Genomic DNA, 26602 nt, shown 5'->3' with positions numbered 1-26602 from the left:
TTGAGAAAATTGAATCATTTTTCAATGTTTTGGACCTTCTGGATGTTACGGAAATTCTTAAAATTTATTCTAAACATTCTAGCTATTTTTTTCTTTATTTTCATGCAAATTTGTGAGCTGACTGTTTTGATTTCTTAAAACACTCTGAAGATCTTTTATGGAAATCTGGATTGGTACATTTCTTACACATACCCTAAGGACCAACCACAAAAAAATGATTTGACCTAAAAAGCTTATAAGTATTTTTAGAGAATTAATTGGTAAAAACAAGACACCTGTATAGCAGAGGAATATAATAGAAGAATTTTTTTTTATAATATAAGTTTGCTACAAATATATGTTTTTCCCTGGACTATAGGAGTGGCTAGTATTTTTATTAAAATTTAGAAAATTAATTTTTTATTTATCAATATTAATTTAGTTAAAATCTAATTTTCTGACCGTTGAGATGTTTAATCCTGGAAAAAATGTTTTAGAGATTTTTGGAAATTGGAAAATATATGTGATAAAGGACATGTAAAATATGATATCTGTAAAGAATGAGAAAAAAATTGAGTTACTAATTTTTAAAATGTAAAAAAATGAATGTTTGCAATTTAGCTACAACTATTTTTGAATAAAAATAAATAGTAAATTAATGATTTTTTAATTAATTTTTATAATGTAATATACAGATCATGGAGTGGTTCTGTAAAGTTTGATGAAAATTAGAATTCGAATGATATTTTTAGAATTTTATGAGTTAAAATTCAACTTAGGAAAAATAGAGTTTAAATTGAAATAATTGTGTTATGTATGGAATTTTGCACTTTGGAGCTTGAATATGAGGATTCCACCTAAGAAGGAGGACGTCCAATGGTATTGTGATTATTAATTATTGTTATTTGTGACTTTCCTTATTATGCAAATTAATTGTATTCATTATAGTTTGATCTGAGACCTAAGGAGTGTGTTCCTTAGGCAATGCATTATGTGCTTGTTTGTGCATGATAATTGATTGAAGAAATTTCATGCAATGTGATTTTATATACAAGTTTTAAAAGGCTTAATGAAGACCTTGTAGTTTCATATAGCTTTGTCCTTGATTTTAAAATGCAATTATATTATCAAATTGACCATAAAAGTGTATGCTAAAGTTAGTTTGAAATGCGCTTTAGAAATGTATTTTACTTCATTCGTACCACCAATCAAAGTCAAGCAAGCATCACAAAGCTATGTGACTTTGTTTTTGTTTTTTATGCGGAACTTGCTAACCATGGGGTCCTTAACAAATATTTTACACTCAAAATTAAGCTCATCCTGGTTAGGCTAGAATAAAATTTAAATGAAAAAAAGTTAAAACATTATAATCAATGGAGAAAATGATAGAAAGAGAAAAAAAAATACAACGCGTTATAGGGTGCACCATGAGATTATACGGTCAAGTCTTTAGTGGACCATTGTAATTTTATTTTATAGATAATTACTTATTATTTTAAAAAATAAGACAATGAATTTTAGGTCTTTGTATTGAAACCCTAATTCTCCCTTCTACCTAAATTTTTAAAATTAGGGGTGCTAGCAAACGACATACAACAGTGAAAAGGAGCACATTTAGCGTGATGTTGTCAAGAAGCCTTTGTTGTGGACATGTCCAAAGGAGAGGTCGTGTTTGTCGCCAATTACCATTAGATCTCGTTGGCAACACGCATGTATATGACAATGTCGTTTTTGCCTTGCTGGAGGCGAATGACAAAGAAGTCAATATGCACAAGTTTGACGTTGTAGTCCTTATCAATGGGATTGAAGATAGTGTCTAAGATTCAAAGGATACCTCCTCGGTGGCTTTTGGCGACGCAGAAGGAGAATTGCAAGTGGCAATGGTGGTGTCATTAGGGAAAATTGTTTTCAACTAGATCATTGTAGTCAATGGATAGGTAGAGTTGGGTCTTAAGAAGCCATTGATGAAGGGAGGAGTTGGATCTAATTCTTGAATGCTAAACAAATTTTTGTACCATCGTTCCCCACCAACATTGAGATTGTCATACCCAAGACAATTTTTAGCTTCGTGAATATCTTAGTTTGGTGCAATTTTGTTTTCCCTTTTCTAATTTCATGGTTATTTATACATTTTTACTTCAGCAATCAAGACACATGTGATACAATCATCTTAAGTGAGTATTTTCTAATTAAAAGAAGGATATAAGAATGATCTTATTTATTCATGTATTTTTCTGACAAAATCTAACACTGACATATTCTTTTTTATTTTATTTTTAAAAAAAAATGCTAAAGCACTTGGCATGCATGAGGACTACAATTAATAACAATATATCTTAGTACAACATCTTAAGTGTTTCCTAGTAATTTTAAATGAATAAATAACGGAATAAAAAAATTATTTAATACATTATAATTATAATATTAAAAACTTATACACATTTTATCTATAAATTAAGATCATTGAGGATTAAAAAAATCATACAAATAAACTAGCATTTGATTTCTTGTAATAATTATTAGAGTTTAATAAATATGTACTATCGATGATAATTTTTACATATTAAATTAAATACAATAGACATAACTTTTAAGAAATTTATTATAAAAATTAATAATCTTATATTATGCATAGAAGTTTATAATTAGACGATAGTATATAAAATATTTACTTTGTTAGTTTATACATTATTTATTCTATTAATTAATTTATTTATGTAATTAAAACTTATAATATATATATATATATATATATATATAAATTATTTTTGTACTCGATTTAAATTGTGATACAAAGTTAGTTTTTAATTATTCAAAATTTTAAAATTTAATTTAAAGATAGAAATAAAAGTGAGATAAATTGAAGGGATAGATGGCTAAGAATTATATTGCACATAAAGATAAAAGATATTATCTATATCCTTACTCTTTTAATTAATTTACATCCTTAAACAAAATTGGTAATTTAGTTAATAATTATAAATTTTTCAATAATTTGTATTGTTCTTCCAAAATTACCCTTTGTATTTTGAAATTAACTATCTCTCTTTTCATTTAATTATTTATCATCTAATTAATTAATGTTTGGAAAGATAATAATAATTATGTAATTTGTGGTTACTCATCTTATCCAATTCTAACAAAAGAGAAAAACAACTTATTTCGTTAATTTCCATCATTTATTATTTTTGGCTAAAAATTTGTTAATTAATTAGAAAGTGTTTTAAAAATAATTAATGCAAGAGGTGATTAAAAAAAGTCTTATAAATAGAGATGAATGAGTAGTTGAGTGAATGAAGAAAATGAAGCATCATAGTAATATATTATAATTTATAATATAAGAATAAATATTTATAAATCAATTTCATTAGAACTTCGCAATTGTCAATAAGGCTTTGTAATTTTGCTGCAAACATTTTATTAGGAAAGAACTAAATGAATGTTGAAAATCAAATTAAGAAATATAGGTTAGAACAAGGAGATTCAAACACAATGAATACGAGATAAAAAAAAAAGACAACACATACCAACATCTTTATTATTTTAATCATTTACTATTTTTCTTACATTTTGACCACATATTTTCACATTATTTATTTTTGCCCTTATATTTTCCTAACGTTGCAAACTTTGCCACCGTATGTTCATACTATTCCATTTTGCCACTATATTTTTCATAATGTTGAACATTTTATTTCACATATTTTTACAATGATGAAATTGATGTTTAATTAATAGAGGAGTAAAATTCGTGACAATTTGAATCATGGAGGAAAAAATGTGTAAACAAAAATGAGAACAAAATTTACAAAAAAGTAATCAATTAGAGAAAAAAATACAATCAAGTTAAATAATTATTGTTCATCTTTTAATTTTTTTTCACAATTACATAAACTCAAATATATTTTCGGTCTATGTAAAATTAGTAAGTTTTAATTTTAGTCTTTTGTGAAAAAAAATTCTTTGATTTTCATCTCTCAAAAGGTTGAAATTTAATTTTAGTCCCACTTATTTACTATTTTGTAATGCATGTGCATTGATATCTACTATCCATATTCATATTCTATATAATAGCAGTGTCACTTTGTAATACTACTTCCTGAGTTACAAAATAATTGTCTTCTTAAATTATTTTACTCATAAAAAAGTAAAGTTAAAATATAATTTTAATCACTTTATTTTTAATAATTCACAATTTTAGTCTTCCAAAACCAAAACAAAAGAATCAAAATTATAATTTAACCAAAAAGTAAAAAATAGATGAAATAGAATAATAATTTTATAAAATTAATTTTATATCATATTAATTCATTTTTAAACTTCACAGTTCATAAGACAATTTTTTTCTCTTATCCTACACTTGTAATGGAACCAAGGGAGTATTATATATGTTTTTCATGGTAAAACTATGTATTGAAAATGAAAAAAAAAATAAAAAAATCGTCTAGTTGTACATAGCCGCAACCTTGGTTGTGGCATTTATTAAAGGAAAACGATATATAGAATCACAAACCGCACACGAGAAGGAACCAAGAAAAACTACATAAGAAACAAAGTAAACAAGAGAAACAAAAAAAGCTCACTCAGCCAATTAACACTCGCTGAATGGACTTATTGCAATGCATGTTTGTCTCGTGTCACTCTCTAATAAGAGTTTTAATGCATGAATGTTGCTTGTGTTGTTGAGGAAGTGCTTTCCACCACTTCACCAAGGTAGAACCCTCCAAGAAGACATCCTCATCTAGTTCCTTTCTGTCACTCCATGCTTTTATTTGAATCTCTAATTTCTCAATCCTTTCCTTAAATTGTTGATCCAATGAGACAATGTTACTACTCCTACTTGTCTTGTAGTGAAGTTCTTCCACCTCGGCCCAGAAGCAAGATGCTGAGAGAGATTCATGTGACTTTCTCTCAGCATGTTCCAACCATCTTTGAGGATATCTATATCGTTTTGGTCTTCCCTTAATCATGTAAGAAGAAGAACTGTCCTCATAATTCCTCCCATGTCGGTAATAATTGGCAATATCCAGAGGTTCCATAAGTTTCCGAAGCTCAGTTCCAAGGTCAATGTAATCTTTGTTGCCTTCAAATTCATCTGGGAGTTCATAACTTCTTACCTTTTCCATCATCTCGTCCCACACACCTGCCAGCTCTAGCCTCGTCACGTTTGCTTTGAAGTCATCCTCACCTTGCTTATGCTCCCTGAAGCCATCGTAAAAACCCACCCTTTTATCCTTATACATTTTTCTGTATTCCCGAAGAACGTCCAATTTTTTCGCAACAAAATCTTTCTTCTCTTTGATCTTATTCTCGTTGTCAGTTCTTCTTGCCTCCCACTCTGCTGCTGCCCGGAGGCACAGTCTTGCTCTTGGAATCTAAAATTCCAAACAAAGGAGTTATCACATATATGTTCTGTAAATTCGTAGCTAAATCGACTACAATAAGAAATTAATGTCATATCCTAAGGTAATGACTTTTAAGGTAATTGTCATAAAAATAAACAAATATCATAGATAGTGATTTGTAATTAGATGATAGTGTAAAACTGTTTACACTGTTAATATATAGCCTATTTTCTCTCAAGATATCACAAAAAACCATGATGATCTTTACTAATATTATAATTTTCATTAGTCAAAAGTTATACCGAGGACTTAACGATTACTTTTTAAATTTGTTATAGTACGACAGCTTCTTTTTTCTCCTGAAATGATTAATGTATTGTGCCAGTTGTTCAACAAAACCAATTTGTGATGGTTAAGAAACATATATCTGGGATTTTATGATGTGATCTTATTAGATAGTATATTAATTTCCTAAGTTGCTTATTAAGGTCAAACCAGTACATGCTTATACTTTTTCCAATTATGTAATGCAGAAGAAATGTTAGTACTTACCAGGCCAAGGTCATTTAAGGCCGTGTTAATGGTTGCATTTGAGCCACCAGCACCATCTTCAGACAAAGGAAGATTCTGGAGCTGATGTTGATCCAAGTGCACAACATTCTGAGGCCCCATTTGTTGCAGTTCGGTGCCATAAATTGTATGATCTCGTAAGCTCCTATAGGGAACTTGAGCAGCTTCTGCTTCAGTGCTTAATTGAGCAGAGAAAAACAGGACCTGTAGAACTGCATTTGAGTTTGTTATCACAATTTTCTTCCCTGACTTTCCATTTCCAGTGCAGAAATAGTAAGTGCCAAAGGGCCTATAAGGGCTTAAGGTAATGAAATTTGACCAAGTTTCTAATGTGGTATCTGTGGTTCCCATTAACTTAGAAGCAGCATGGCTTGTGACAGTTGCAGCATTTGAGATTATGGCAAAGTAGAACTCTGAAGTTGTTTCTGCACTGGCTCTTCCCACTGAGTCACTCATGAAAGACTTGGATTTGGGGTTGAAGGACTGGGAAATTGGTTCAAATTTTGGGTCAAGGGAAGAGAGGGGAGCAAGGAGGATTCGTGGCACTATGTCATATCTCATCACATAGTGAAAAAAGTAGTGAGACCAATTTTCACGCCTTGTGGCATGGGAAAATATGTGGTTCCCAACTAAGGGAGAACCAAAGGTTACACACAGGGGAGGGATGCCACCGTGTGATTTAGGAGGTTGGTAGTTTTCCAAGGCCCAAAGGGTTGCCAGAATAGCCACCGCACCACCAGAGGAGTGTCCTGCAAACACTATTTGCTTCTTTTTACTCATTGCTTTCTCCACCTGCAGATTCATTCAAGTATATGTTTTCCTTAGGCAGAAAAGTTATTTGATGCAAAATAATTAGTAAGAAAAGGGATGGATATCGAATGTTTGACCAATTATGTTGTGCAAGACCATACATGAATGAATGAATTGGAACAAAACTGAGTTACCAATAAAACTGTAACACCTATTATTACTAGAGAAATTCTATGATACTATTACATTTTTTTAAGGGTTTTTGTAGTGATATTTTTTTTAAGGGTTACAAACTGAAAGTGTAAAAAGTTGGTAGTAATATTTTATAATTTGATGAGAATGTAAAACTTTTTTAAACTATTGGTTCATAAATATTGAATTTTTTTTTTCACTAATAGTTGAACGAGGTTCTATTCAATGAAGCACTTTCTCTCTACGTGTACCCATATTCATTCATTCAATTATTTACCCCAAACAATAATTGTGCCAAAAATTTTAGCAACTTTGGATCTTATTACTAGTTGACAAATCAATATCAATTACTATTTACGAACAAATACAGATGATTTATGATAGTGGCACTGGCAAAAAGGAAAGAAAAAAGCCAAAAAGTGATGGTTTGCATAACCAAATCATAAAGGGTAAGAGAGTTGTTGTTGTCATACAATACCTCATCCGCAAGTGATGGTTTGGCAGACAAAATTTCTTGGAATTTTTTCTGAAAGGCCTCATTCACCAAAGCTTGTTCATCGATACCAATGCTTCTGAGTGAGGGAAACAGACCAAGATCTATTTTTGTTTCACCAAAGTTTTTCTGAGAGTACCAATCCCTGACAGCACCTGATCCTGGAAAACAAAAGATAACTTCTTGAGGGTCGTTTCTGTTGATCTTTTCAATAAGGTAAGGCTTGTCTGGGGACTTGTGAGCCTTCCAAGACCCAGCATAAGCCTTCTCAATCACCTCTCCTCTCATCACTTGAGTCATTTCTATTCTCTCTAGCTACTCTACTTTGCTTTTCACACCCTCTTGCTTCTTCTTGGTCTTATAATGATCTAATAGAAGAAGGTTTTTGAGGTTTGATCAATGTTTAGTTACTCACTCAACTGCGGATGCTTCTATCTGATCAGATCAACATTACTAGTACCGTTGGCATTGACTTAAATCTCCACCGTTCGATGAACCAAAATGATGGACTCACCAATCCGCGGAACATTATGTGTAATGTATAAAACCAAGACTTGGCAAGTTGACTCATAAACTAAAAGTATCCACCCACTGTCCAATAAACTAATGATGGGTTCACCCGTCAGAGTTGAACATGTGTATAGTTGTGTGAAACCAAGACCACCCTGCGAAGTAAATAATATAAACAAATATCACCAATCAGTGTTGAACATGTGTATAATTGTGTGAAACCAAGACCAACCTGGGCTGCGAGCAGGGTTTCTCACATTTACCTGGAAACTCATATGGAATGACTTTCTGAAAGGGTCAGGGCCCAGGGATTACTTTTTGCATAATATTTTGTTCTGGTGGTAAGAATCAAATCAAAGATCAATAGAAAAAATTTATAATAATTCACATATATGATGTTTAACAAATTGAATTAGATTCTCTTAATCTACTCGTCTTTCTTACTTGAGATTATATATGAAAAATATTGGCATTACTTTCTCAAACTTGTTTTATGGTTAATTATTTTTATAATATTAATTAATTTTCACATGAAATCTAATCGAATTTTGTTAACCTTTTTTGCAAATTTAAATTTTTTATTGTATATGAAAATTGGTTGATACTATGGACACAGTAATCTCGAAACTTATAATTAGTGGCAAACCTATAAGGAAGTGAGTATGTACAAATATACCCCTTACTTCCCTCTCATTTGAGGAAATAATAAGTATATATTAAGAGTTTTTTTTACTTTTTCTCTCTTATTTTTACATATTTGAATCTACTATCTCTAATTTTTTACTCTATTGTCAATTTTTGTCTTTTAATTACTAATTTATTTCTTACATTCCATTCCACTTTTAGGTCTCATTTCATCAGTGCTTTCATTTCATTCTATTCTATTATAATAATTACATCCTTCTTATAAGAAACAAGTTTCACCATAAAATTTGTTTCTTATAAAAAAGAATCCAAGAAAATTTTATTTTTTATTTTTTAAAATAATTTGTTCATGCTAACTTGTGGTTTTGAATCCACTAGTACAAATAAAAAATTTTACTCTATTGTCAATTTTTGTCTTTTAATTACAAGCTTATTTCTTACATTTCATTCCATTCTTAGGTCTTACAGTTGGACATTTCATCTAAGTTCATATTTCATTTTATTTTATTATTATAATTAATACTACCTCCTATCTTTCTTATAAGAAACAAATTTCACTGTAAAACTTGTTCCTTATAAAAAGAATCTGAGAAAATATTATTTTTTTTATTTTTAAAAATATTATGTTCCTACTAAGTTTGTGGGTTTGAATCCACTACTATAAATAATTTTTTTCTTCAAACACATGTTTATTGACTGAAAATTGTTAAAAATATTTTCTTATTTAACAAATTTTACTCACGATTCTGTAGGTTTTAATAAATTTTATAACTTGCCTTAAAAAAATATATAACTAACATAAAGAGTATGTTAGTAACAAGTATTGGAGACTCAGATTAGAGACTGTATTGCTTGTATTATTATCGTTACTCTTTACCGGTGTAATGCAAGCAATGTATTGTCGGGTATATTCTTTTTTTTTTTTTTTTTGAAAGCTTGGGTACGTATATTCTTTTCCAATGCAACTTTTTTGTTATTGGATAAATTTCATATGATTCTCATTAAAAAAAATCCACATTAATAAATAAATAAAACTCGTAAAATTTACCTAATAAACCAAGGTATATTACATAGAGGGTATTAAAAGAGTCTGTTGTTATTTTTTCTTCGTTGATCAAAGTACAAGGAGTATCAACTTTCATGTGGGTTTTCTTTTTCTTTTGTCATTTTTCTGTTTGTCTCTTATTAATTTGAGAACTTTATTTTTGGAAGCTAGCACAACAATACGACTCACATTATAGCATCTACAATGAGAATATTTATGTGAATTATTTAATTTTAAGTAATGTTGTTTAAGTTTTTTTCTTACTATAGCGTATGACATGAAATTGCTTATATAAACATGGGCTTACTAATATTGTATCATATAAATAATATATTTGTAAGCATAATAAAATCCTTTAAATTAATTTAAGCACTCATTTTAATAATTTTGATATTGAACTGACTTTTTGTTTAAAATATGAAGTTATAAGATCCATAAAATTATGATAAACAATTCCTAAATAATTATGCCCTACACCGGATATGCTCTTAATACGGTTATTATTCTTCACTGAACCGGTAGCCATTGATAACTTCAACGGTTGTTGAATAGGACTTGCCCCGTTAATTAATAATCTAATTAATCTACCGAAGCCTTTAACAACCTTATTATTTGAACAGTAATAGGCCATATGACAATCATCAAGTCACATAGTTTCTTCCTACTTTTTGGTCTATTTTTATTGCAGGGACAGCTTGCCCTGTGCCCGTAGCAAATTTCTTTTATATGCTAATTGCTAATCATCGTATTTTCTTGTGATAATTGTTATGTATGCGTAATTTGTAAATTTAAATCATATAATAATTATCTAATTTTTATCTTTCTTTTTTTGTTTTTTTTTGTGTGTTTAAACATTAGAAATTTAATGTGTTTTTGAGTTTTTATCCGGTAGATATTAAAGTTAGTAAATTTATAGTGTTTTTAGTAATATATTTTTTGTAAAGATACAACAGAATACATGGAAGAAGAGCTGGAGAGTCGCCCTCAACGCGACTGCCTTACTCAGCGCATGAGGATCGTTCATCGCGACAGCCCTGTTTAGTGCAAGAAGTCACATGGGAAGACAGTTGTCACGTGCAAGCGCACTTAGCGCATGATGCACACTTAGTGCGTGGTCACTTAAACCAATTGGATTTTTTTTGTCACGCTCAACATTCCATCTCACTCAGCGCATAGTCAATGTCGAAAAACATGATTGTATTGCGTTTTAAGAAGAAAAAAAGAAGGGATCTTATTATTATTCATTCTATTGGGCACCAGAGAGTTGGGGCACAATCGGTGGAGCATTCCACCTTCACTTTTCTCCATCTTCCTCCATTTTCTTCCACTTCATTTGCCCCTTATTTTATTTATAAGTCTTTCATGACAATGAGATGTTAAACTTCTCATTATTGGGAGCTTAACAACCAAACATTATTGATATAATGATTCTAACTATCTATTTAATATTATTTTGATATTATTGTCTCTTTTTTGTGCTTATTATCGTGTTTATGGCTTGATCACTTATGCTCATGTAGTGTTATAAGGTTTAGGCATTGAAAAATATTTATCTCAAGAACTAGAAAATAACATCTAGATAATCCATCTTTAGGGATAGAATGATGTTTTCTAGCCTAAATTATGCATGTTCATAATGCAATTTGTTTGATTTATCTCTCAAGGGATTAGAAATGAAATTAGGTAAGTCAGGCTCTTTCATGTGAGGAATCATGACTAGAGTATGCAAGTGGATGTAGGTAATAATTGAAATAATATTGAATAGAGAAAAATCATTGACGTTGCATCAAGGGTAGTTATGATAGACAAAGCACCCAACATGTTCGTATTTCTATATCAACTTTTACTTTACTGCTTCAAGTGTTTGTTTTCTCACCCTTGCACATGCTAACTTTGTAGTTTAATTTATGTCGAATTTACATCTATGTGTCATCACGTTACAAACATTCGATTCAATTCATTAACTATTTAAAATTGGACACATATAGATCCTAAGGATAATCAAAATTCTTGTAAATTCGAAACTCGATCTTATCGTTTTAAATTAGTACTTGAACAAATTGATATATTTACCAAGGAGTTAACACCTTGCAAGAAAATGAAAATATATAAGCAATGAAAAATGTTTAATATCATGAAATAGATATGATGTGAAAATTTTGTAATCTATATTTTTCCTTATAACATAAACATTATATGGGCAACATTAAATAGGTAGACCCTTATCAAAAATTGCAAATATTTATGAAAAGAGAAATTTGTGTGTGTAACAAGGTCAAGTGAAAATTTAATGAGATGATTCATTTCTCCCAACAATTAATCATTTGTTTATTTTATCATGCTTAACGTGAGATTTTGATGTCCGGATTCATAGGAAAAGAAAAAGGTGAGTTGCTGAAGCCATGCTTCATGACACGTTTCATTTAAATTCATTTATGTACGACCAATTAACACAAGTTAATAATCATCATAATGTTTAGGCTATTTCATACAAACTATACCGGATATTATATCAGATAGGTACTCGGCTAGGATAGTCAAATACCTATTCGACCCATTATAAGATAAGAAAATCTCCCGAGAAAGTGACGGTAGAGGTTAAATTCCTGCTTAGAGTCAGATTACTAAGATGGTAGTTATGCCAAGAAAGCCCAAAGTTGAGTCCGATTACTAAGATGATAATTATCCCAAGAAAGCCCAAAGTCTAAGGTCTAAGGTCCAAAAAGATTTATGTTAATGAAATAAGATTCAAGAGGTAATATTGATTGTTGACACTCACATTTATTATCCTTATATATTGTTCAAAGCCAAGACCTAAAGCATCTCAGTGTCTTTGTATCCACCCTTTAGAGAGACATCACACAAGAAGGTTATACCGAAGCGAAGGATGTAGCAGAGAGAAAAGTATTTGGCCATCTTTACCCAGGAACACAGACAAAATGCTAGAAACATGGATTAATATAAAAGGTAGAAATATCTTAAAGTTCATTACTCCAAAATTCTACAGCAACTTTCTGACTCAAAACTAGTACCCTTAATTTCAATTGAACCAAATCACCATTATAACAAACTTATTAGAGTATATTCATAGTCATATCTTTTGTACACCTTCGAAATCCATCAAAGTTAAAGATTTTATATAACAAATATTTGATCATTGAGGGAACACCAGAGAACATTTTGCTGAACCAAATTGATACAAACTCAAACCCAGCTTCAGAAATCATCTTCTGATTGGCTAGAAGATGTAGTTTCTGACACATTCGATAGAAAATACAAATCAAAGTTAGGGAATCTGAGCGGCGTCCTCTTTGATGGTGACAAAGGTGGTGTTGTTGACACAGCCTCTCCTCCCACAATATTCTTCTTTTCTACCTTCTTTTTTAGTTCTATGCAAGCCTTATCTACCATGTCAACAAAACTCTTCACAATAACAAACAGTTGAAAAGGGTTTACCATGTTGTCTTTAGATGCTCCTGCTAGATAGTACTCGTTTGTTTTCTTCACAAGCTCCATGATCCTTGTCTGCTCCTCTTTCACCACGTCAAGTTCTCCCTCACATTCCTCTAGGAACCCTTTCATTTCATTGATAAATCCACCACTCCTAATATTGCCACAGCATGTTATAATCTGTCTGATTTCACTAACATGAGCATTGAGAGTTGAACACATAGTGATGAAATTATGATACTCAAGACTAGCTGCTTTCTTTGCTTCAGATAACTCTTCACTTAGCCCACCTAATACTTGCAAACCAAGCAATACATGTTCTTTATCTGCCTCTTGTTGTATGAGGCTATATGAATAAGGTCTATTATTCACATTGCTTGTTTCACCATTGCTTATGTGAAGTTTGTGCTTTTGATAGATAGCTTGTCTTTTTCCTTCTGATTGAACCACTTGTTCCACTATGAAGTGAAGCAAACTAGTCTTCCCATCTGTGCTTTTCACATCAGAAAGTTTTCTAAGAGAACTCAAGTTGAAACCTTGTGCATTGCCTCTTGATGTTCCGGCATTCATCCGGTTCCCAGCTTTGAGAATGGCCTCAAGGAGTTTCAAAAACAGGCCACTAGTTCTCAGTTCCTTGCAACCCATTTCAAGTGCTTGTAGCTGTTCCTTGAGCTGAAGAACTTCGCAATTGTAACTCGACCGGAAAAGCATTGCTTTCAAACGGTTGAATGCTGTTGGAACTGCTTTAAGAATGAAGTATAGGAAAGATTCAGCATCAGCAAGCTGATCCGGGTTGCCACTGAATTGGATGATTTTGGCTTCCTCTTCTTGTGTGGGAGCTATTTTAGTTAGTCTTTCTAGTGTCTCAACACTTAGTCCCTGACCATCAAGAACTGCATCCAAGATTCCCTTGCGAGAAATAGCAAGTGATCTTAGCACAATTGCAGTGTTCTGAGATTTTCTTGGCTCAAGAATGAATATTTGAGCTGGTGCATTGGAATTGGACTTGGCCAAAGTGGAAAGAGTTCTGTTTCTTTCTTGGGTTTTATAGCTGCTTGAATATCCAAAGAGTGATTCCATTAGTTCATCATCAAACCTGTAAAACGGGGAAAGAACTTCTTGTCAAGTTGCCTACCAAAAAAAACTTCTAGTCAAGTTGAAAATGCATTGATATAAAAACACTCTTTTAAGGTTTTAAAAAACAGTTCACGACTACAATTTTGGCTTTAACTTCGAGATTTTGTGACTGCAATTATTATGACCACTTCAGCAGCATTGCGATATCAAAAATTATAACGAACGCAATTTAAAATCTTGGAAAACAGATAATAGTCAAATTAACAATGAGGAGGATATATATATATATACCTGAAAGAGCCATCATTGATCTGATCCCACACAGTTGAATGATCAACATTTGCTGCAACCTTATCCCAATGTAGAGGCTTCAGCCTTGTTTGACCAACACCCTTCTCTCTTGAACTCTCCCCTACCATACCCTCTTTAGTGCTTCTTATGTTTGTTTTCCCTTTGGGAGCAGGTGGGGGTTTCAGTGATGAAATGAAGCCACTGGCCTTAGGAAGTGGAGGTGGACCAGGTGGTGGTGGTGGAGGACGAGTTGGAGGAGGAGGAGGAGGAGGAGGAGGTGGTGGTGGTGGTGGTGATGGTTGAGTTTTCTTGTTCTCATCAATCATTGGTGAAGATTGTGGTAGTGGTTGAGGTGATTGTGGCAAGTTTTGTCTTGGTGTTAGTGATGTTGAAATTGATGATGCTTGTGACACTGGCTTAACTTGATTCTCATGACCAACAACACTAGGAGATTCACATGCCTCTGGAATTTCAGGCTTGGATACTTTGGACCTTTGGACCATTATATCTATTCTCTTTTCTTCCTCATCAAGTTCGTAACTTGGATTGAATATACTATTTGGAAAACCAGTAATCAATGGTCTTCTTTCTGTGTCCATCACATAAAGAACATCCACCCCATTTTCTTCAACAATTAGTCCCTTCACATTGCCACCAACTTTGTTAATATACTCAAGGTTCACTCCTGATTCTCGAAGCAAACTTGCACCAACTTTGTGTCTCTGGTGGTATCTAGCAAGAACAAATTTGTAAAAAAAGTAAACAAATATCGCAGCAATAAGTAACATAGCCCCAGCTGTGGCAGCCACAGCCTTTACAATTGCATGACTAGGTGCTGACATTGATATATATTTTTGAGATGAGAATTTGAAGACTCAAGTTTTTGTTTATGTTTCTTAGCTGATCACATTCAGAGGCATGAGATATAGCAGCAAACTATGAATTATCTGGTTGAAGGACAGAGGGAAAGTGCAAAGCATAACAAAAATTGAAGAATAGTAAGATGACAAGAAAAAGAAAATGGAACTCTCGAAATAGTATCACTTGTGTAGTATGTTTTCAATGTTCTTGGCTACGGTTGTTGATATTTTCAATGAGGTAGTTGTCATTGGTGCCATGTCAGTAGGAGGCTTAAATTGGCCATAAAGGGCAATTCCAAATTCATTACCAATGAAATTATACACTAGTCGGCCAAAATTTGGATGTTAGCATAGATGAAAAGGAAGGGACAGAATTAGCCAGTTAAACGAAAAAATTCCTTTAGGGTGCATTTGGCAAAATTAAGAGGTAAGTTAGTTCAAAGCTAAAAAATAGCTTATTAGATTGAAAGTATTTAATAAATTTTTAGTTATTAGCTTAAGTGATAAAAGTAAAAATAAAATACAGAATGACATAATTAACTATTAGGCTATAACTTGAAATTTGATAATAATATATTTTCAAATAATTATAAATTTTAATATTTTTGTTTATTCCAAATCATTTGTTATCTTAAAAATTAGGATTTTTTTTTTTAAAAAAAAAAAACTTATTGCCGTTTTGTCAAACATGTCTATTTTACTGAACAAATTCTTTTAACCAGTAAAATAAGTTTAGTCGCTAAGAAGTGTTGCGCAATACACTCTTTGCATCAAATTTGTTCAATCCACTAATTGGGGAAGCCAAAGAAAAAGTTCAAAACAGACCGAACTGGTAACGGTAACAATTGTTGGTTTATTAGTTTGAAATTTGAATCAATTATTTTTGTTAAAAAAATATCCTTGGAGTTAAAAACAGGTTCAATTTGAAGTTAAAGGGAACTCAATGGGTTAAACTAAACTTTTTGATACCATATTCAATTCTAATGAATAAAAAAAAAAATACACACACCACACTTAATATACGCACCACACTTACACAGACTCAAGTTTAAGTAAAGCACGACAAGGGTTGTCTCCCCTCTTCACCAGTCCCTATTTTTATATATTGTATTCTTAAAGAGAAAAATATCTGTGCATGGATAATATTGTTATATAATCATCATTTATGATAAGTTTTATAAAATTATGTCATAAATTATGTAAATGATGATTTGTCATTGAATAACACTGTACAATTATATTATGAGTATACTTATTTTTTAAACTTGTATATCCGTATTTAGAATTTTTATACCGTATGTGATTTTGAAGCAATAATTATATTTTATAAGATATTTGTAACAATTATATTTTACTTTTATTGGAAAATCTCATTCGAGTCACACCTTGGTTGAGATACAGCTAATCACCTCAAGTTCAAATTTTGTACCATTCCATTCCAAGTTCCAACCAAACCACATCTCAGTTAGTACATGACATAGCACCGTCACTCTTTAGGCTTAGCATTTAGGAGACTGTAAATGAACTCAGCCGATCCACATCAAACCACACTCATGCATGCATTAGCCAATTCACAACTAAGAAGTTACTCTAATTCTCTTCAGCTTATGGTGCTATCTCGGTCATCCACATTAGATGCCAACATAGACAGCTATATCTATGGAGTTGTATTTATTATTATTATTATTATAACTAGTCTTTATGTGTCTATTGGAACATTTTCTTTCGTTTTAACACTTGAATGTAGACCAACATCTATATAAATGTAATAAGCATCAACTTTTTCACACAATCTTGTGAAGCATATTCAGAAAACATTTTAGATGTTATAGTCATCAAAATTGAATATTGTTTTACTTATGTGATTTTAACTATTTTTCATCATTTTAAATAATTTCTGATTCAAGAAAATTGGTTACATTTTTAATTTACAAATTTTATTTCTTAAAAAATAGTACAAATGATATTCTTATTTTTAAAAAAATATTATTTCATAATTCAGTTAACAATAACATAATAAAATTAAAAAAAATTGTAAGAATTACTTATGAACGTAAAAAAAAAGTTATATAACGTTGAAAATTCACTTAATATATTTTTAATAAAAGAAAAGGAAAATGCTAGGTTGGAGATGCTGATGACAAACTCTAGACAAAGTTACACATCTTAGAGACACAGAATCCACCCTCAAATACTACAAGACCCAAGGAAGGGACCTAGTCGTTTCTCTCAACGATAACACTTAAACTATTATTGTTCACTATCTTACAAGAAGTATAATGCAATATAATACTACTGATGAGTTAAAATTTTACTGAATCAAAGTCCAATCAGGGTTTCGGATGGGTAAATCCCGAAACAATGCTTTTCTGAGTGCAGTGCAACCACCGGTTCAGTGTTTTTTATGAAGAAAATTATATATGGCTAGTGATAAATGCTCCCTCCGTTGACGGTGAATATGTAATGGTTCTGCCGTCCCACCTCCAATTTTATTGCAATAGTTAATTAGGCACATAACTAATTGACGTTTATCTTAGATATAATAAATGCTCCTATGTTGTGTCTTGCTTGCTGTCTATGAAAATGGTTACTTGGGAGGCCACATCAATAATCTTGCTCCAGCTGTTGCATTGAGGAAAGGTTGTCGGAATCTTAGCTTGAAGGGGTCGAAATCGAATGATACTTATTTATTGTATAACTTATGGTTGATCGTGTGACTCAGAATGGTTAGGAATGGCACAGCTTGTTTAAAGGATATTGTCCCTATTCTATCTTTGTTGGATGCAACGTAGTTATTTATGGTGCTACTGTTTTCTTACAAGAATCACGCTGGACAAGTTAAATTGTCAATGATAAAGATCACGGAATTTGGACTTACTTGCTAGCTGCCGTGTGACATGATTAAAGGAGCATACCATAATTCATGCCACATACCATACGTGTTTGGATGAGCATTCAAATACTTAATTTTATAAAATTGATCTTTGTTAAAAATTTACTGTGAAGTGTATGATTTATGTTTGAATTTATAAAATTGAGTTAGAGTAAAATTTACTGTAAATATTCTTATTTAACGTAAAAATTATTCAAAATTACTTTAACTTAAAATTAATCTTAAATATAGACTTAATTTCAAGATGTTATTCAATGTAAAAGTTGAAGTCTCATCTAAGATAAAAATGAGAAATTAGAAGTTAGAAAAAAATTATATATTTAAATTCTAAGATTTTAAATTAAAATATAATATTAAATTTACTTATGTAATTATTTATTTTTTGATTGATTATCCCCAGTTAAGCCTAGGCAAAGTGGAAACTTTCATATCAATGCAAAACTTTTGGTGCTTGATAACAACTACAGTAAAATATATTGGTATTATCCCATTGTTAGAGACAATAGGAACTTCCTGGAATATAATATAATATTTATTGTTCCTCCAATTCTGTTGATGATTGTGGAGAAAATAAAATTAGTTTGACCATGTTCACTCGATAAGAGTGGCATCTCAGATTTTGGATTTTTGGGTTTATTTAGATACTACCATCTACATTGGAAAGTTTCAACAGAAATGGGATCTATGATGAACAACTCAAATTGATTTAATTGAGAACTTCTAGAAAATTGAGAAATAACCTTACTAGCACGTCACCTAGAAAAATGCTAAACCACTCTATGAATATCTTGTAAAAATGTTTCTTCACATTAAAACTAGTATTACATCTGCCATTTGATTTTAAACTAGCTATATTTTACTTTGTTTTGAATATATTATTTCATTTCCATCCGCCACTTACGGTGCATGCAGATTATCTCTTTTTCGGGTCATTCATTACATTTGTTTTATATTTATAAAATAGTAAGAAATATCTTATTTATATAATAAAATTATGTAAACTTTTTATTTCTTATTTCCAACAGATTATATAATTTTCTCTCGCTTATTTTTTCACTTTTCATTTATAAAAAGAAGCATAATTTTTATTACATATATAAAATCTCTGATAGTAAAGTAATATTATTTGTTTCCTTGAACTTTGGTATTATCTCGAAATTTTTAAAATATACCTATGCTAGTGGTAGGAATTTAAACTCATGATTTTTCTCCCTCTCATTCAACCATCGTGATTTTTGACTCGTAACATCGCATGAGTGTTGGGAAGGTCTTCAATGCCAACTTGCTAGTGAGACCGCTGTTGTGATCTTCAATGCTCAATCATGAAATGGTCGATTCCCAACCAGTTAGCAAAAACCCCATTATTTTTGCTCCTCCTTCGTACACAATTTCCTACCTTGTGCAACTTCTCCTACCTATTTTTTTGTGTGAATCCCCAGCTTCCACAATACCATCCGTCAAATAGAGAGAACACTTCCTTTCATCGAATACACTTGCTCCTCACTCAGATCCTTACCCATTTTGCCTTTTTCTTTTCCCCCTTCTCTTCTCTCAACTACTGCATTGGCTGATAAAATTTGAAAAATAAAAATGCTCTCCTCTTCCTCTTCTACTCTCTCTATATCCTGGGATATGATGATAATCTATATATGGGTTGTATCCCATGCTACTTTTTTTTTTCCATTTTTTAATTTGCAGAGTTGGGGAGTGTATCCTATAAAAAGAAGATATTTTTGAAAAACAAATCAAAAAGAAGAGTGAATAACTACCAAAGAGGGGAATGGATATAGCAACCACCTAAACAGATGAATGAATGATCACAGTAAACATATGTGGTAAATTATTTAAAACATAATATGTAATATATTCAACTAAATAATGATACTAAAAATTATTAAATATGATAATAAATCAATGAATAGTAAATTAACAATCATAAAAATATATTTAATAAATACTTGTGGAGAAAATAAGATCTTATGATTATTGATTTACCAATTTTTACCCATCTTCTCAAGCTAAGTAGTAGAATCTTGATTCTAATGACAATGTTCTCAATCATCAAGTTAACCTAATTTGTTTGAATTTTATTTTTTTTAAATTAGATCAATAAATTATTTTATTTATAAGTTTTTCTATTTAAAATAAATTATTTAATATTCAAATTTGTATAACCTTAACATTTTTGAAGAGTTTGGTGCCTGTTATTCACACTTAGTGTGTACATCTAATGTTATAAGCTCATGGTCTAACACAATAACAATAAAGTGTTGTTGTTTAAATGGGACAAGAAGTCACCAATAGATATAGTTAAAAGGTAACAGGTTGTCCCAAAAACTTACTACAATTTAAACAGAATTTGTATTTCGCATTGGACATCGTCTAAGACCCATAATGCCCAATGGATTTGAGAATTGGTGTTCCCTTTAATGTCAAAACAACTACCCAAAAACTTACTACAATTTAAAAGAATTTGTATTTCGCATTGGACATCGTCTAAGACCCATAATGCCCAACGGATTTGTGAAATTGGTGTTCCCTTTAATGTCAAAACAACATCCACACAAGTATTATCATCATGGGCAACGGACGGGAGGAAGAAGAAAAAAAGGAATGCAAGATTTTACATTGATAAAATATTGTACACACTTTCACTTGCACCATAACAAAAAGGAAGCAAGAGAGAAGCGAGAATAAGTATATGGACATCTATCTTTGTCTACTACCGTGAGTATACATAATATTTAATGTTTTGTAGAGAATAAGTGTAATTTTTTTAGAGCATTTATCAACCGATTCTTAAAAAAATACAATTCAATTAATCCATACTCTAAACATTTATTTGTCTGGTATTATATTATACTTTTATTTGGGAGTAATTTCTCATTTTGGATCTTAATAACTTTGAAGCAAGAAAAAGAACAAATAAATCTCTCAAATTGAATTTTGTTAGTCAAAGAAGTGTTGATTTGTGTATAGTTGGGTGGCTTCTAGGTTCACTTGATATGGTGATGCACTTCATGGAGTCACTACATTAAGACCAATTGATATCAAAATCGTAATGACCACAAATGTCATTACATGAAACACTAAAGCTTTAATGTAGAAAAAATCATTTTTAGTCCCTTTAAAACTCTTGAATAAGTTTAATTAATGAAAATGTGCATAATTTTTTTCCATGAATACATGCATGTCATATAAACTTCATTTATAAAAGGTCCTCAAGTCGTAAAATATAAAGGTATGTATGCTTCAATGCATTACATCGTCAAATCTCATAAACAAATCTCCAAACAAAACTCAAGGGTCCAATTCAGGGAATAAATACAACATAGATCCATGAAGATACATAAACCCTAAGTTGATTCTCACCAAGACAAAACATAAATAAATAACAAAGGGTCAGATCTCGTCCTTAAGTTCACCAAATCCACATCAATCACGAGTAACATGTTCCTCATAAACTACATCATAATTTGCTCCCTATCAAATGACACAATCATGACAGTTCAACAGAAAGTGCAAGGATAAACTCATTTTAAAAGAAAACAACATGTAAAAGAAATATAAGATCAATATGTTAAAAAAGATATAGAAATCCTTCATCTTCCCAACAACCATGTACTAATACAACTCCTCAAGTTCACATCATTCTCAAGTCACAATTATGAATGCACATGTCTAACTATCATGTTATGTCATGTTATCTCTGTACTCCCAGAAGATTTCACCTTTTCAACGATTAACCCAAGTACATCCCTTAACATGTCACACTCTATGATCTGATCATTTAGGGAGACTTGAATTAACCATGCAGAAGAATTGTGGTTTTATCGAAAATGGATGAGTGTGGATAGTGGCTTATCTCAGTAAAACTTGCAAAGACCTTGACCTATCTAGGGATTCACCTACTCATTCATTCTATAGGCCCATTCGGCATTAGCCACCATGAAAACCTCCAGCACTAGGTTGAGTGTCTTCCTAGCACCCCCCCAACTTACATGTCTACTCACATACAATGTCATTTATCAATGCATATATATTATGATCATTCAAATTAATATCATACATCATCACAAATTCATTCATCAATTTCAACATCATAAGAGACTCACCATTCATACGTTCATCACACTCATGAACTCACATATAGTTCAATAAGCATAGTAAGACATTTCAACATCTTGAATTATTGCAAACAACTCACCAAAAACTCATATGAATGTGAATTTCATGATCAAGATAAAGTCAACTCTAATAATAAAATAGCATCATCTCAACCGCATCTCATATCATCATAAATTCATTAAGATTTTAAAATAGTTCATTTATGCAAGAAAAACAAATATTAATCACATTCACATCAAAACTTATCATTGGACTCAAAATGGTTACTTTACTCAAAGCTAATCATTGGACATCACTGGACGCGAAAATAGTCACTAGACGCGAATTCTGCAGAATTTTAAAATTACTATAGAATTGCCTCTGATGGCTTCCAAATCATCCAAAAACAAACTCAAACTCTTTCACATCAATTCCAAATACATAAACAACATCAAAACACTTCACAAATAGGAACTTTTAATCAATATTCATTAAATAAATAAGAACTTAAATTTTAAAACTCAAAACCTCAAATGTTCAAACTTCCTTTTTTTTTACAACATGGTTCATTTTCCAACAACCTTGAAACCAATTCTCAGCAACCCAAGCATAGAAAAGGATGAAACTTCCTTTACCTATCAAACCCAAGATGATGACTCTTTGAAGAAGAAAGAAAAAATGAGTGAGTTTTGGGTTCAAGTAAGGGACTTTCCTTCAATCCCACAACAACCACACTATACTAGCATCAACTCAACCCAAAAGCCAACCAAAAATAGAATCAAAACCACTTAAAATCAAGCTTTTTCATGAAAGTTCATGGTTGATCTTGGGAAAAAGAAAATGAATTCAAGGAGAGAAAGAAGAAGAGATTATCTCACCTAGGGCCAGTCAACAACCGCTAAAGAGAGAAAAAATGAACTCTCCTTTTTTTTTTCACAACACCAAAGTTCAAGGTTTTCTAATGATGATTTCTTGGAGAAGAGAGAAGTATGTTGAGAGAGAGAGAGAGAGAGAGAGTTTTAACACAAAAGAGAGTTTTAGGGAGATATAGGATTGAAAAGATTTTTCCTTCATGCAACTAAGTATTTGCTAGACTCACACCACTTTTACTAATCATTACAAGCTCATCTTTCTTCATGTCCAAACTCACCAAAACTCACTAAACATATATAAATATAAGCAAAGCACCATCACACCAATCACTAATTAATTATAGACACTCAAATATAAATTTAATTACTCTTATAATTTAATTAAATCACTTCAACAATCAACTACAAAAAATACAAAATTACACGGATGGTGCACATGGTTTTGACAAGAAAATCAACTTTTGGAGTTACTTGTCAATTGAATTTATTCCCGGCTGGGATTTACAGCTTATAGTTGTCAACTTTTGTAATAACGGATCTTTGGATCAAGTTAGAGTTAGTTATTTTCTAGCAACTCTGGTTATATTTGCTAGTTTGAATGCAAGTGATTCCGTGGGAGTTTCTACTCCCCGAATTATTGTCTTTTAATTGTTTATTTTTGGGCTTAAAGTTCCACGAATTTATAGGAAAAAAATTATAAAATAAGGTACATATATAAATTGGAAAATATTTTAAACTTGTTATAATATTTTATTGATTCAAATAATTACAACAGATATTAATTTATTGATTCAGATTCAAATTCAAATATTTATACTGATTAACTTATAATGATATTAAATTTGATTATGTTATTTTTTTCTACACAAAAATTAATCATCTTAATATTATTATTTTATTAAATATTATTTAATGAGATATTATTGGGACACAAACTTAGCACCTCATTCTTACACACAATCAATAGAAAATTGACAAATGATAAAATATAAAACAAAATATTCATCATTTATTAGATTTAATTTGATTTACTTCTAATAAGGATTATGATATAATTTTTCTTTGATGAAAAAATTGATCTAATGACGATATGTTAAATATTTATAGTTTTTTTTTTTACAAAATTCTCTTATTATCTTGTGTTTATGTGAATGAAAAAAGAAGAACCTAATAGAACGTATTGTATCGATTTTTTATTAGTTCTTATTTAATTAAAACATAATAAAAGTGATGCGACAAAATTGAACGTTGTAATTAGTTGTGTGTGTAAAGGTGCTTTACCTGACATGAACATTTTTATTTAAAATAAAATATGTAATCAACTTAATGAGAAATTTTATAAATATACTCTCTATCTTCTTTAATATATTTTGTATTATTAATTAAAATTTATAAGAGAATCATTTTTTCAAGAATAAAATAAAAAATAATAATCTCTTATTAATTTTTGTTTTCTTAAACAAATTAAAACATAGTTCGTCTCTTTTTATTTTTCTACATTTGACATCTCCCTACAATCTTTATATACTTTGTCTTTTATTTACATTATTTTATTAACAATTTTTAAAAACTTAAATTTATTTAAGATTATTTTTTAAGATACGTGACTAACTCTCCAAACTTTATACATGCCTTGTATGTCATTTCCTTCTCAGTCTCTCTTAATAAAAATTTGAATTATAATACAAAATTATTAAAAATACACAAAAATATATTTATAAAATTTATCGTTTATAAGCAAGTTTATTATGTATTTTAGTTTATTTACATAAACAAAAGATAATAAGAGAAATTGAAATTTTTAATTATATAAAAAATTATAAAATCAAATCTTTATCAAATGAAGCTAAGTATATCGTATCCTTATTAAAAGGAAATCAAATCAAATTTAATAAATGATGAATATTTTTTCTTTATATTTTATCACTTGTCAATTTTTTATTGATTGTTTAAGAATAAGGTATTGGGTTTGTGCCCACAAAAAATTATTGCAGTAGATATTAATTGATTGATTTAAATATTTGTTTTAATGAATCAATATTAGTTTTAGAATTACAATTTTTACAAATTATGCAAATATTCTGTTATTCAAATTATTAATAATCTTAATTTCATTATTTAATAAATATAATTTTTTGTGGAAATAATAAATAAATTTTAGTTTAATTGACCCAAGTAAAAATCGGATTAAACAATTCCATCTTAAATAACCAATAGAATTTAATCCTATTTTAACCTTGGTCAATTAGACAAACCCTTTGTAACAACCTTTGTCCACACTTTTTTTTTTTAGTGATTGTATTAATAATCAAAGAAGATCTACCATAACGAAAAATACACGCTGGATGCTGTTAGTTACACATGCATGAGTCATGACGTGCAAATATGATGTTCTGTCCAAAACTATGTACAACCTTTTTATTTTCGTGTGACTTTGGACAATTTCATGTTCAGTTGCTGATTGTTGCATGCTTTTTTGCTGTACTACCTATAAACATTGGGGGAGGGGGTGTAAATGCCTTGTCGGATGATTCAGTAGTGCTCTTCAGCAAAATACTTTCAAGTACGATTGCTTCCAAATTATAAGGAGAATTCAGAAAGCAATATGTTTAAAGCTAGAATTGAGGGACAAATCATGTACTTCAAACCAGTAGATGGTGTTTCTTTTTCACATGACAGAAAGTTGGAAACAAAATTGTGTTGAACATTAGAATGCTTGGTAAGGAAGAGGCAGAGGCTTATGGCGTGTTTGATTATGCATAGGAAATGATTGGATGCGCCTAACTTTGAAACAAGATGACTTAGTTTTTCTACATTTTTTTACTGTGTTTAGATGCACATTGTCTTTGTAATTTATCATGTATAACCATAAGTTAATAGCTATAACTTTCACATTTTTAGACTAAATTAATGTGATTTTTCTCTTTCTAATGTGTTCAAATATGCACTTAGATGGTTAACATGAAAGTTTACCTAAATGTGTGATAAATGTAGAACCAAACACACTTCTGGATCCCCATTTGGCAGACTCATATCCTTAACCACAACTTAGGCAAACATTCATTAAACATGGGAATGCTAAGGACGGTGATCAGTATTACATAAAATAAAAGACACCTTAGAGTGAAACCCCTACGGCAACAACAATGTTTATGAAGCTCCAAAAGTGAATAAATCAAACAAATAAAATGCATAAAAAATAAGAAAAATAGAATAAAAATGACTACTCTAAATTGTTTGTTTGCTTGAAGTGAATTGACATGGAACGAAAAAGAAAGAGAGAAGAAAAGTTGAAACGGTCCTCTTCAGAATAAAATACAAAGTGAAAATTGACAACTCTTGTCCTTCTCTTACATTTAATATTTTTTCCTCTCACTTTTCACTACAATACATATTTTTCACTTAAAATCCACTTCAGTTTCTACCTTTTTTATTTCAACTCCCATCCAAACATAGGCTAAGTAGAGGGTCCAAAAATTTGACATAATTCAGAATGTTGTTAAGTGAATATAAAGAGACAGAG

The 26602-nt window shown here is 30.6% G+C and overlaps 2 protein-coding genes across 2 annotated transcripts; both read right to left on the bottom strand.

Annotated features, from left to right (window-relative positions):
• Positions 1–4339: 4339 nt before the first annotated feature.
• On the bottom strand, positions 4340–7865 carry LOC114416490 (protein EDS1L-like). Its single transcript, XM_028381372.1, has 3 exons — positions 7315–7865; positions 5877–6686; positions 4340–5354 (listed from the first exon to the last, which is right to left on the bottom strand). Exons 1-3 carry the CDS (start codon positions 7627–7629, stop codon positions 4617–4619), a joined length of 1863 nt encoding a protein of 620 aa, XP_028237173.1. The 5' UTR covers positions 7630–7865; the 3' UTR covers positions 4340–4616.
• A 4664-nt stretch (positions 7866–12529) lies between these two features.
• LOC114416489 (formin-like protein 4) lies at positions 12530–15400 on the bottom strand. Its single transcript, XM_028381371.1, has 2 exons — positions 14348–15400; positions 12530–14075 (listed from the first exon to the last, which is right to left on the bottom strand). Exons 1-2 carry the CDS (start codon positions 15187–15189, stop codon positions 12746–12748), a joined length of 2172 nt encoding a protein of 723 aa, XP_028237172.1. The 5' UTR covers positions 15190–15400; the 3' UTR covers positions 12530–12745.
• Positions 15401–26602: the final 11202 nt, after the last annotated feature.

This window comes from Glycine soja, chromosome 6, assembly GCF_004193775.1.
Source record: "Glycine soja cultivar W05 chromosome 6, ASM419377v2, whole genome shotgun sequence".
NCBI classification, from domain to species: domain Eukaryota; kingdom Viridiplantae; phylum Streptophyta; class Magnoliopsida; order Fabales; family Fabaceae; genus Glycine; species Glycine soja.
Note: the sequence above shows the minus strand (reverse complement) of the source record. Positions and strands in the feature narration are given on the sequence as shown.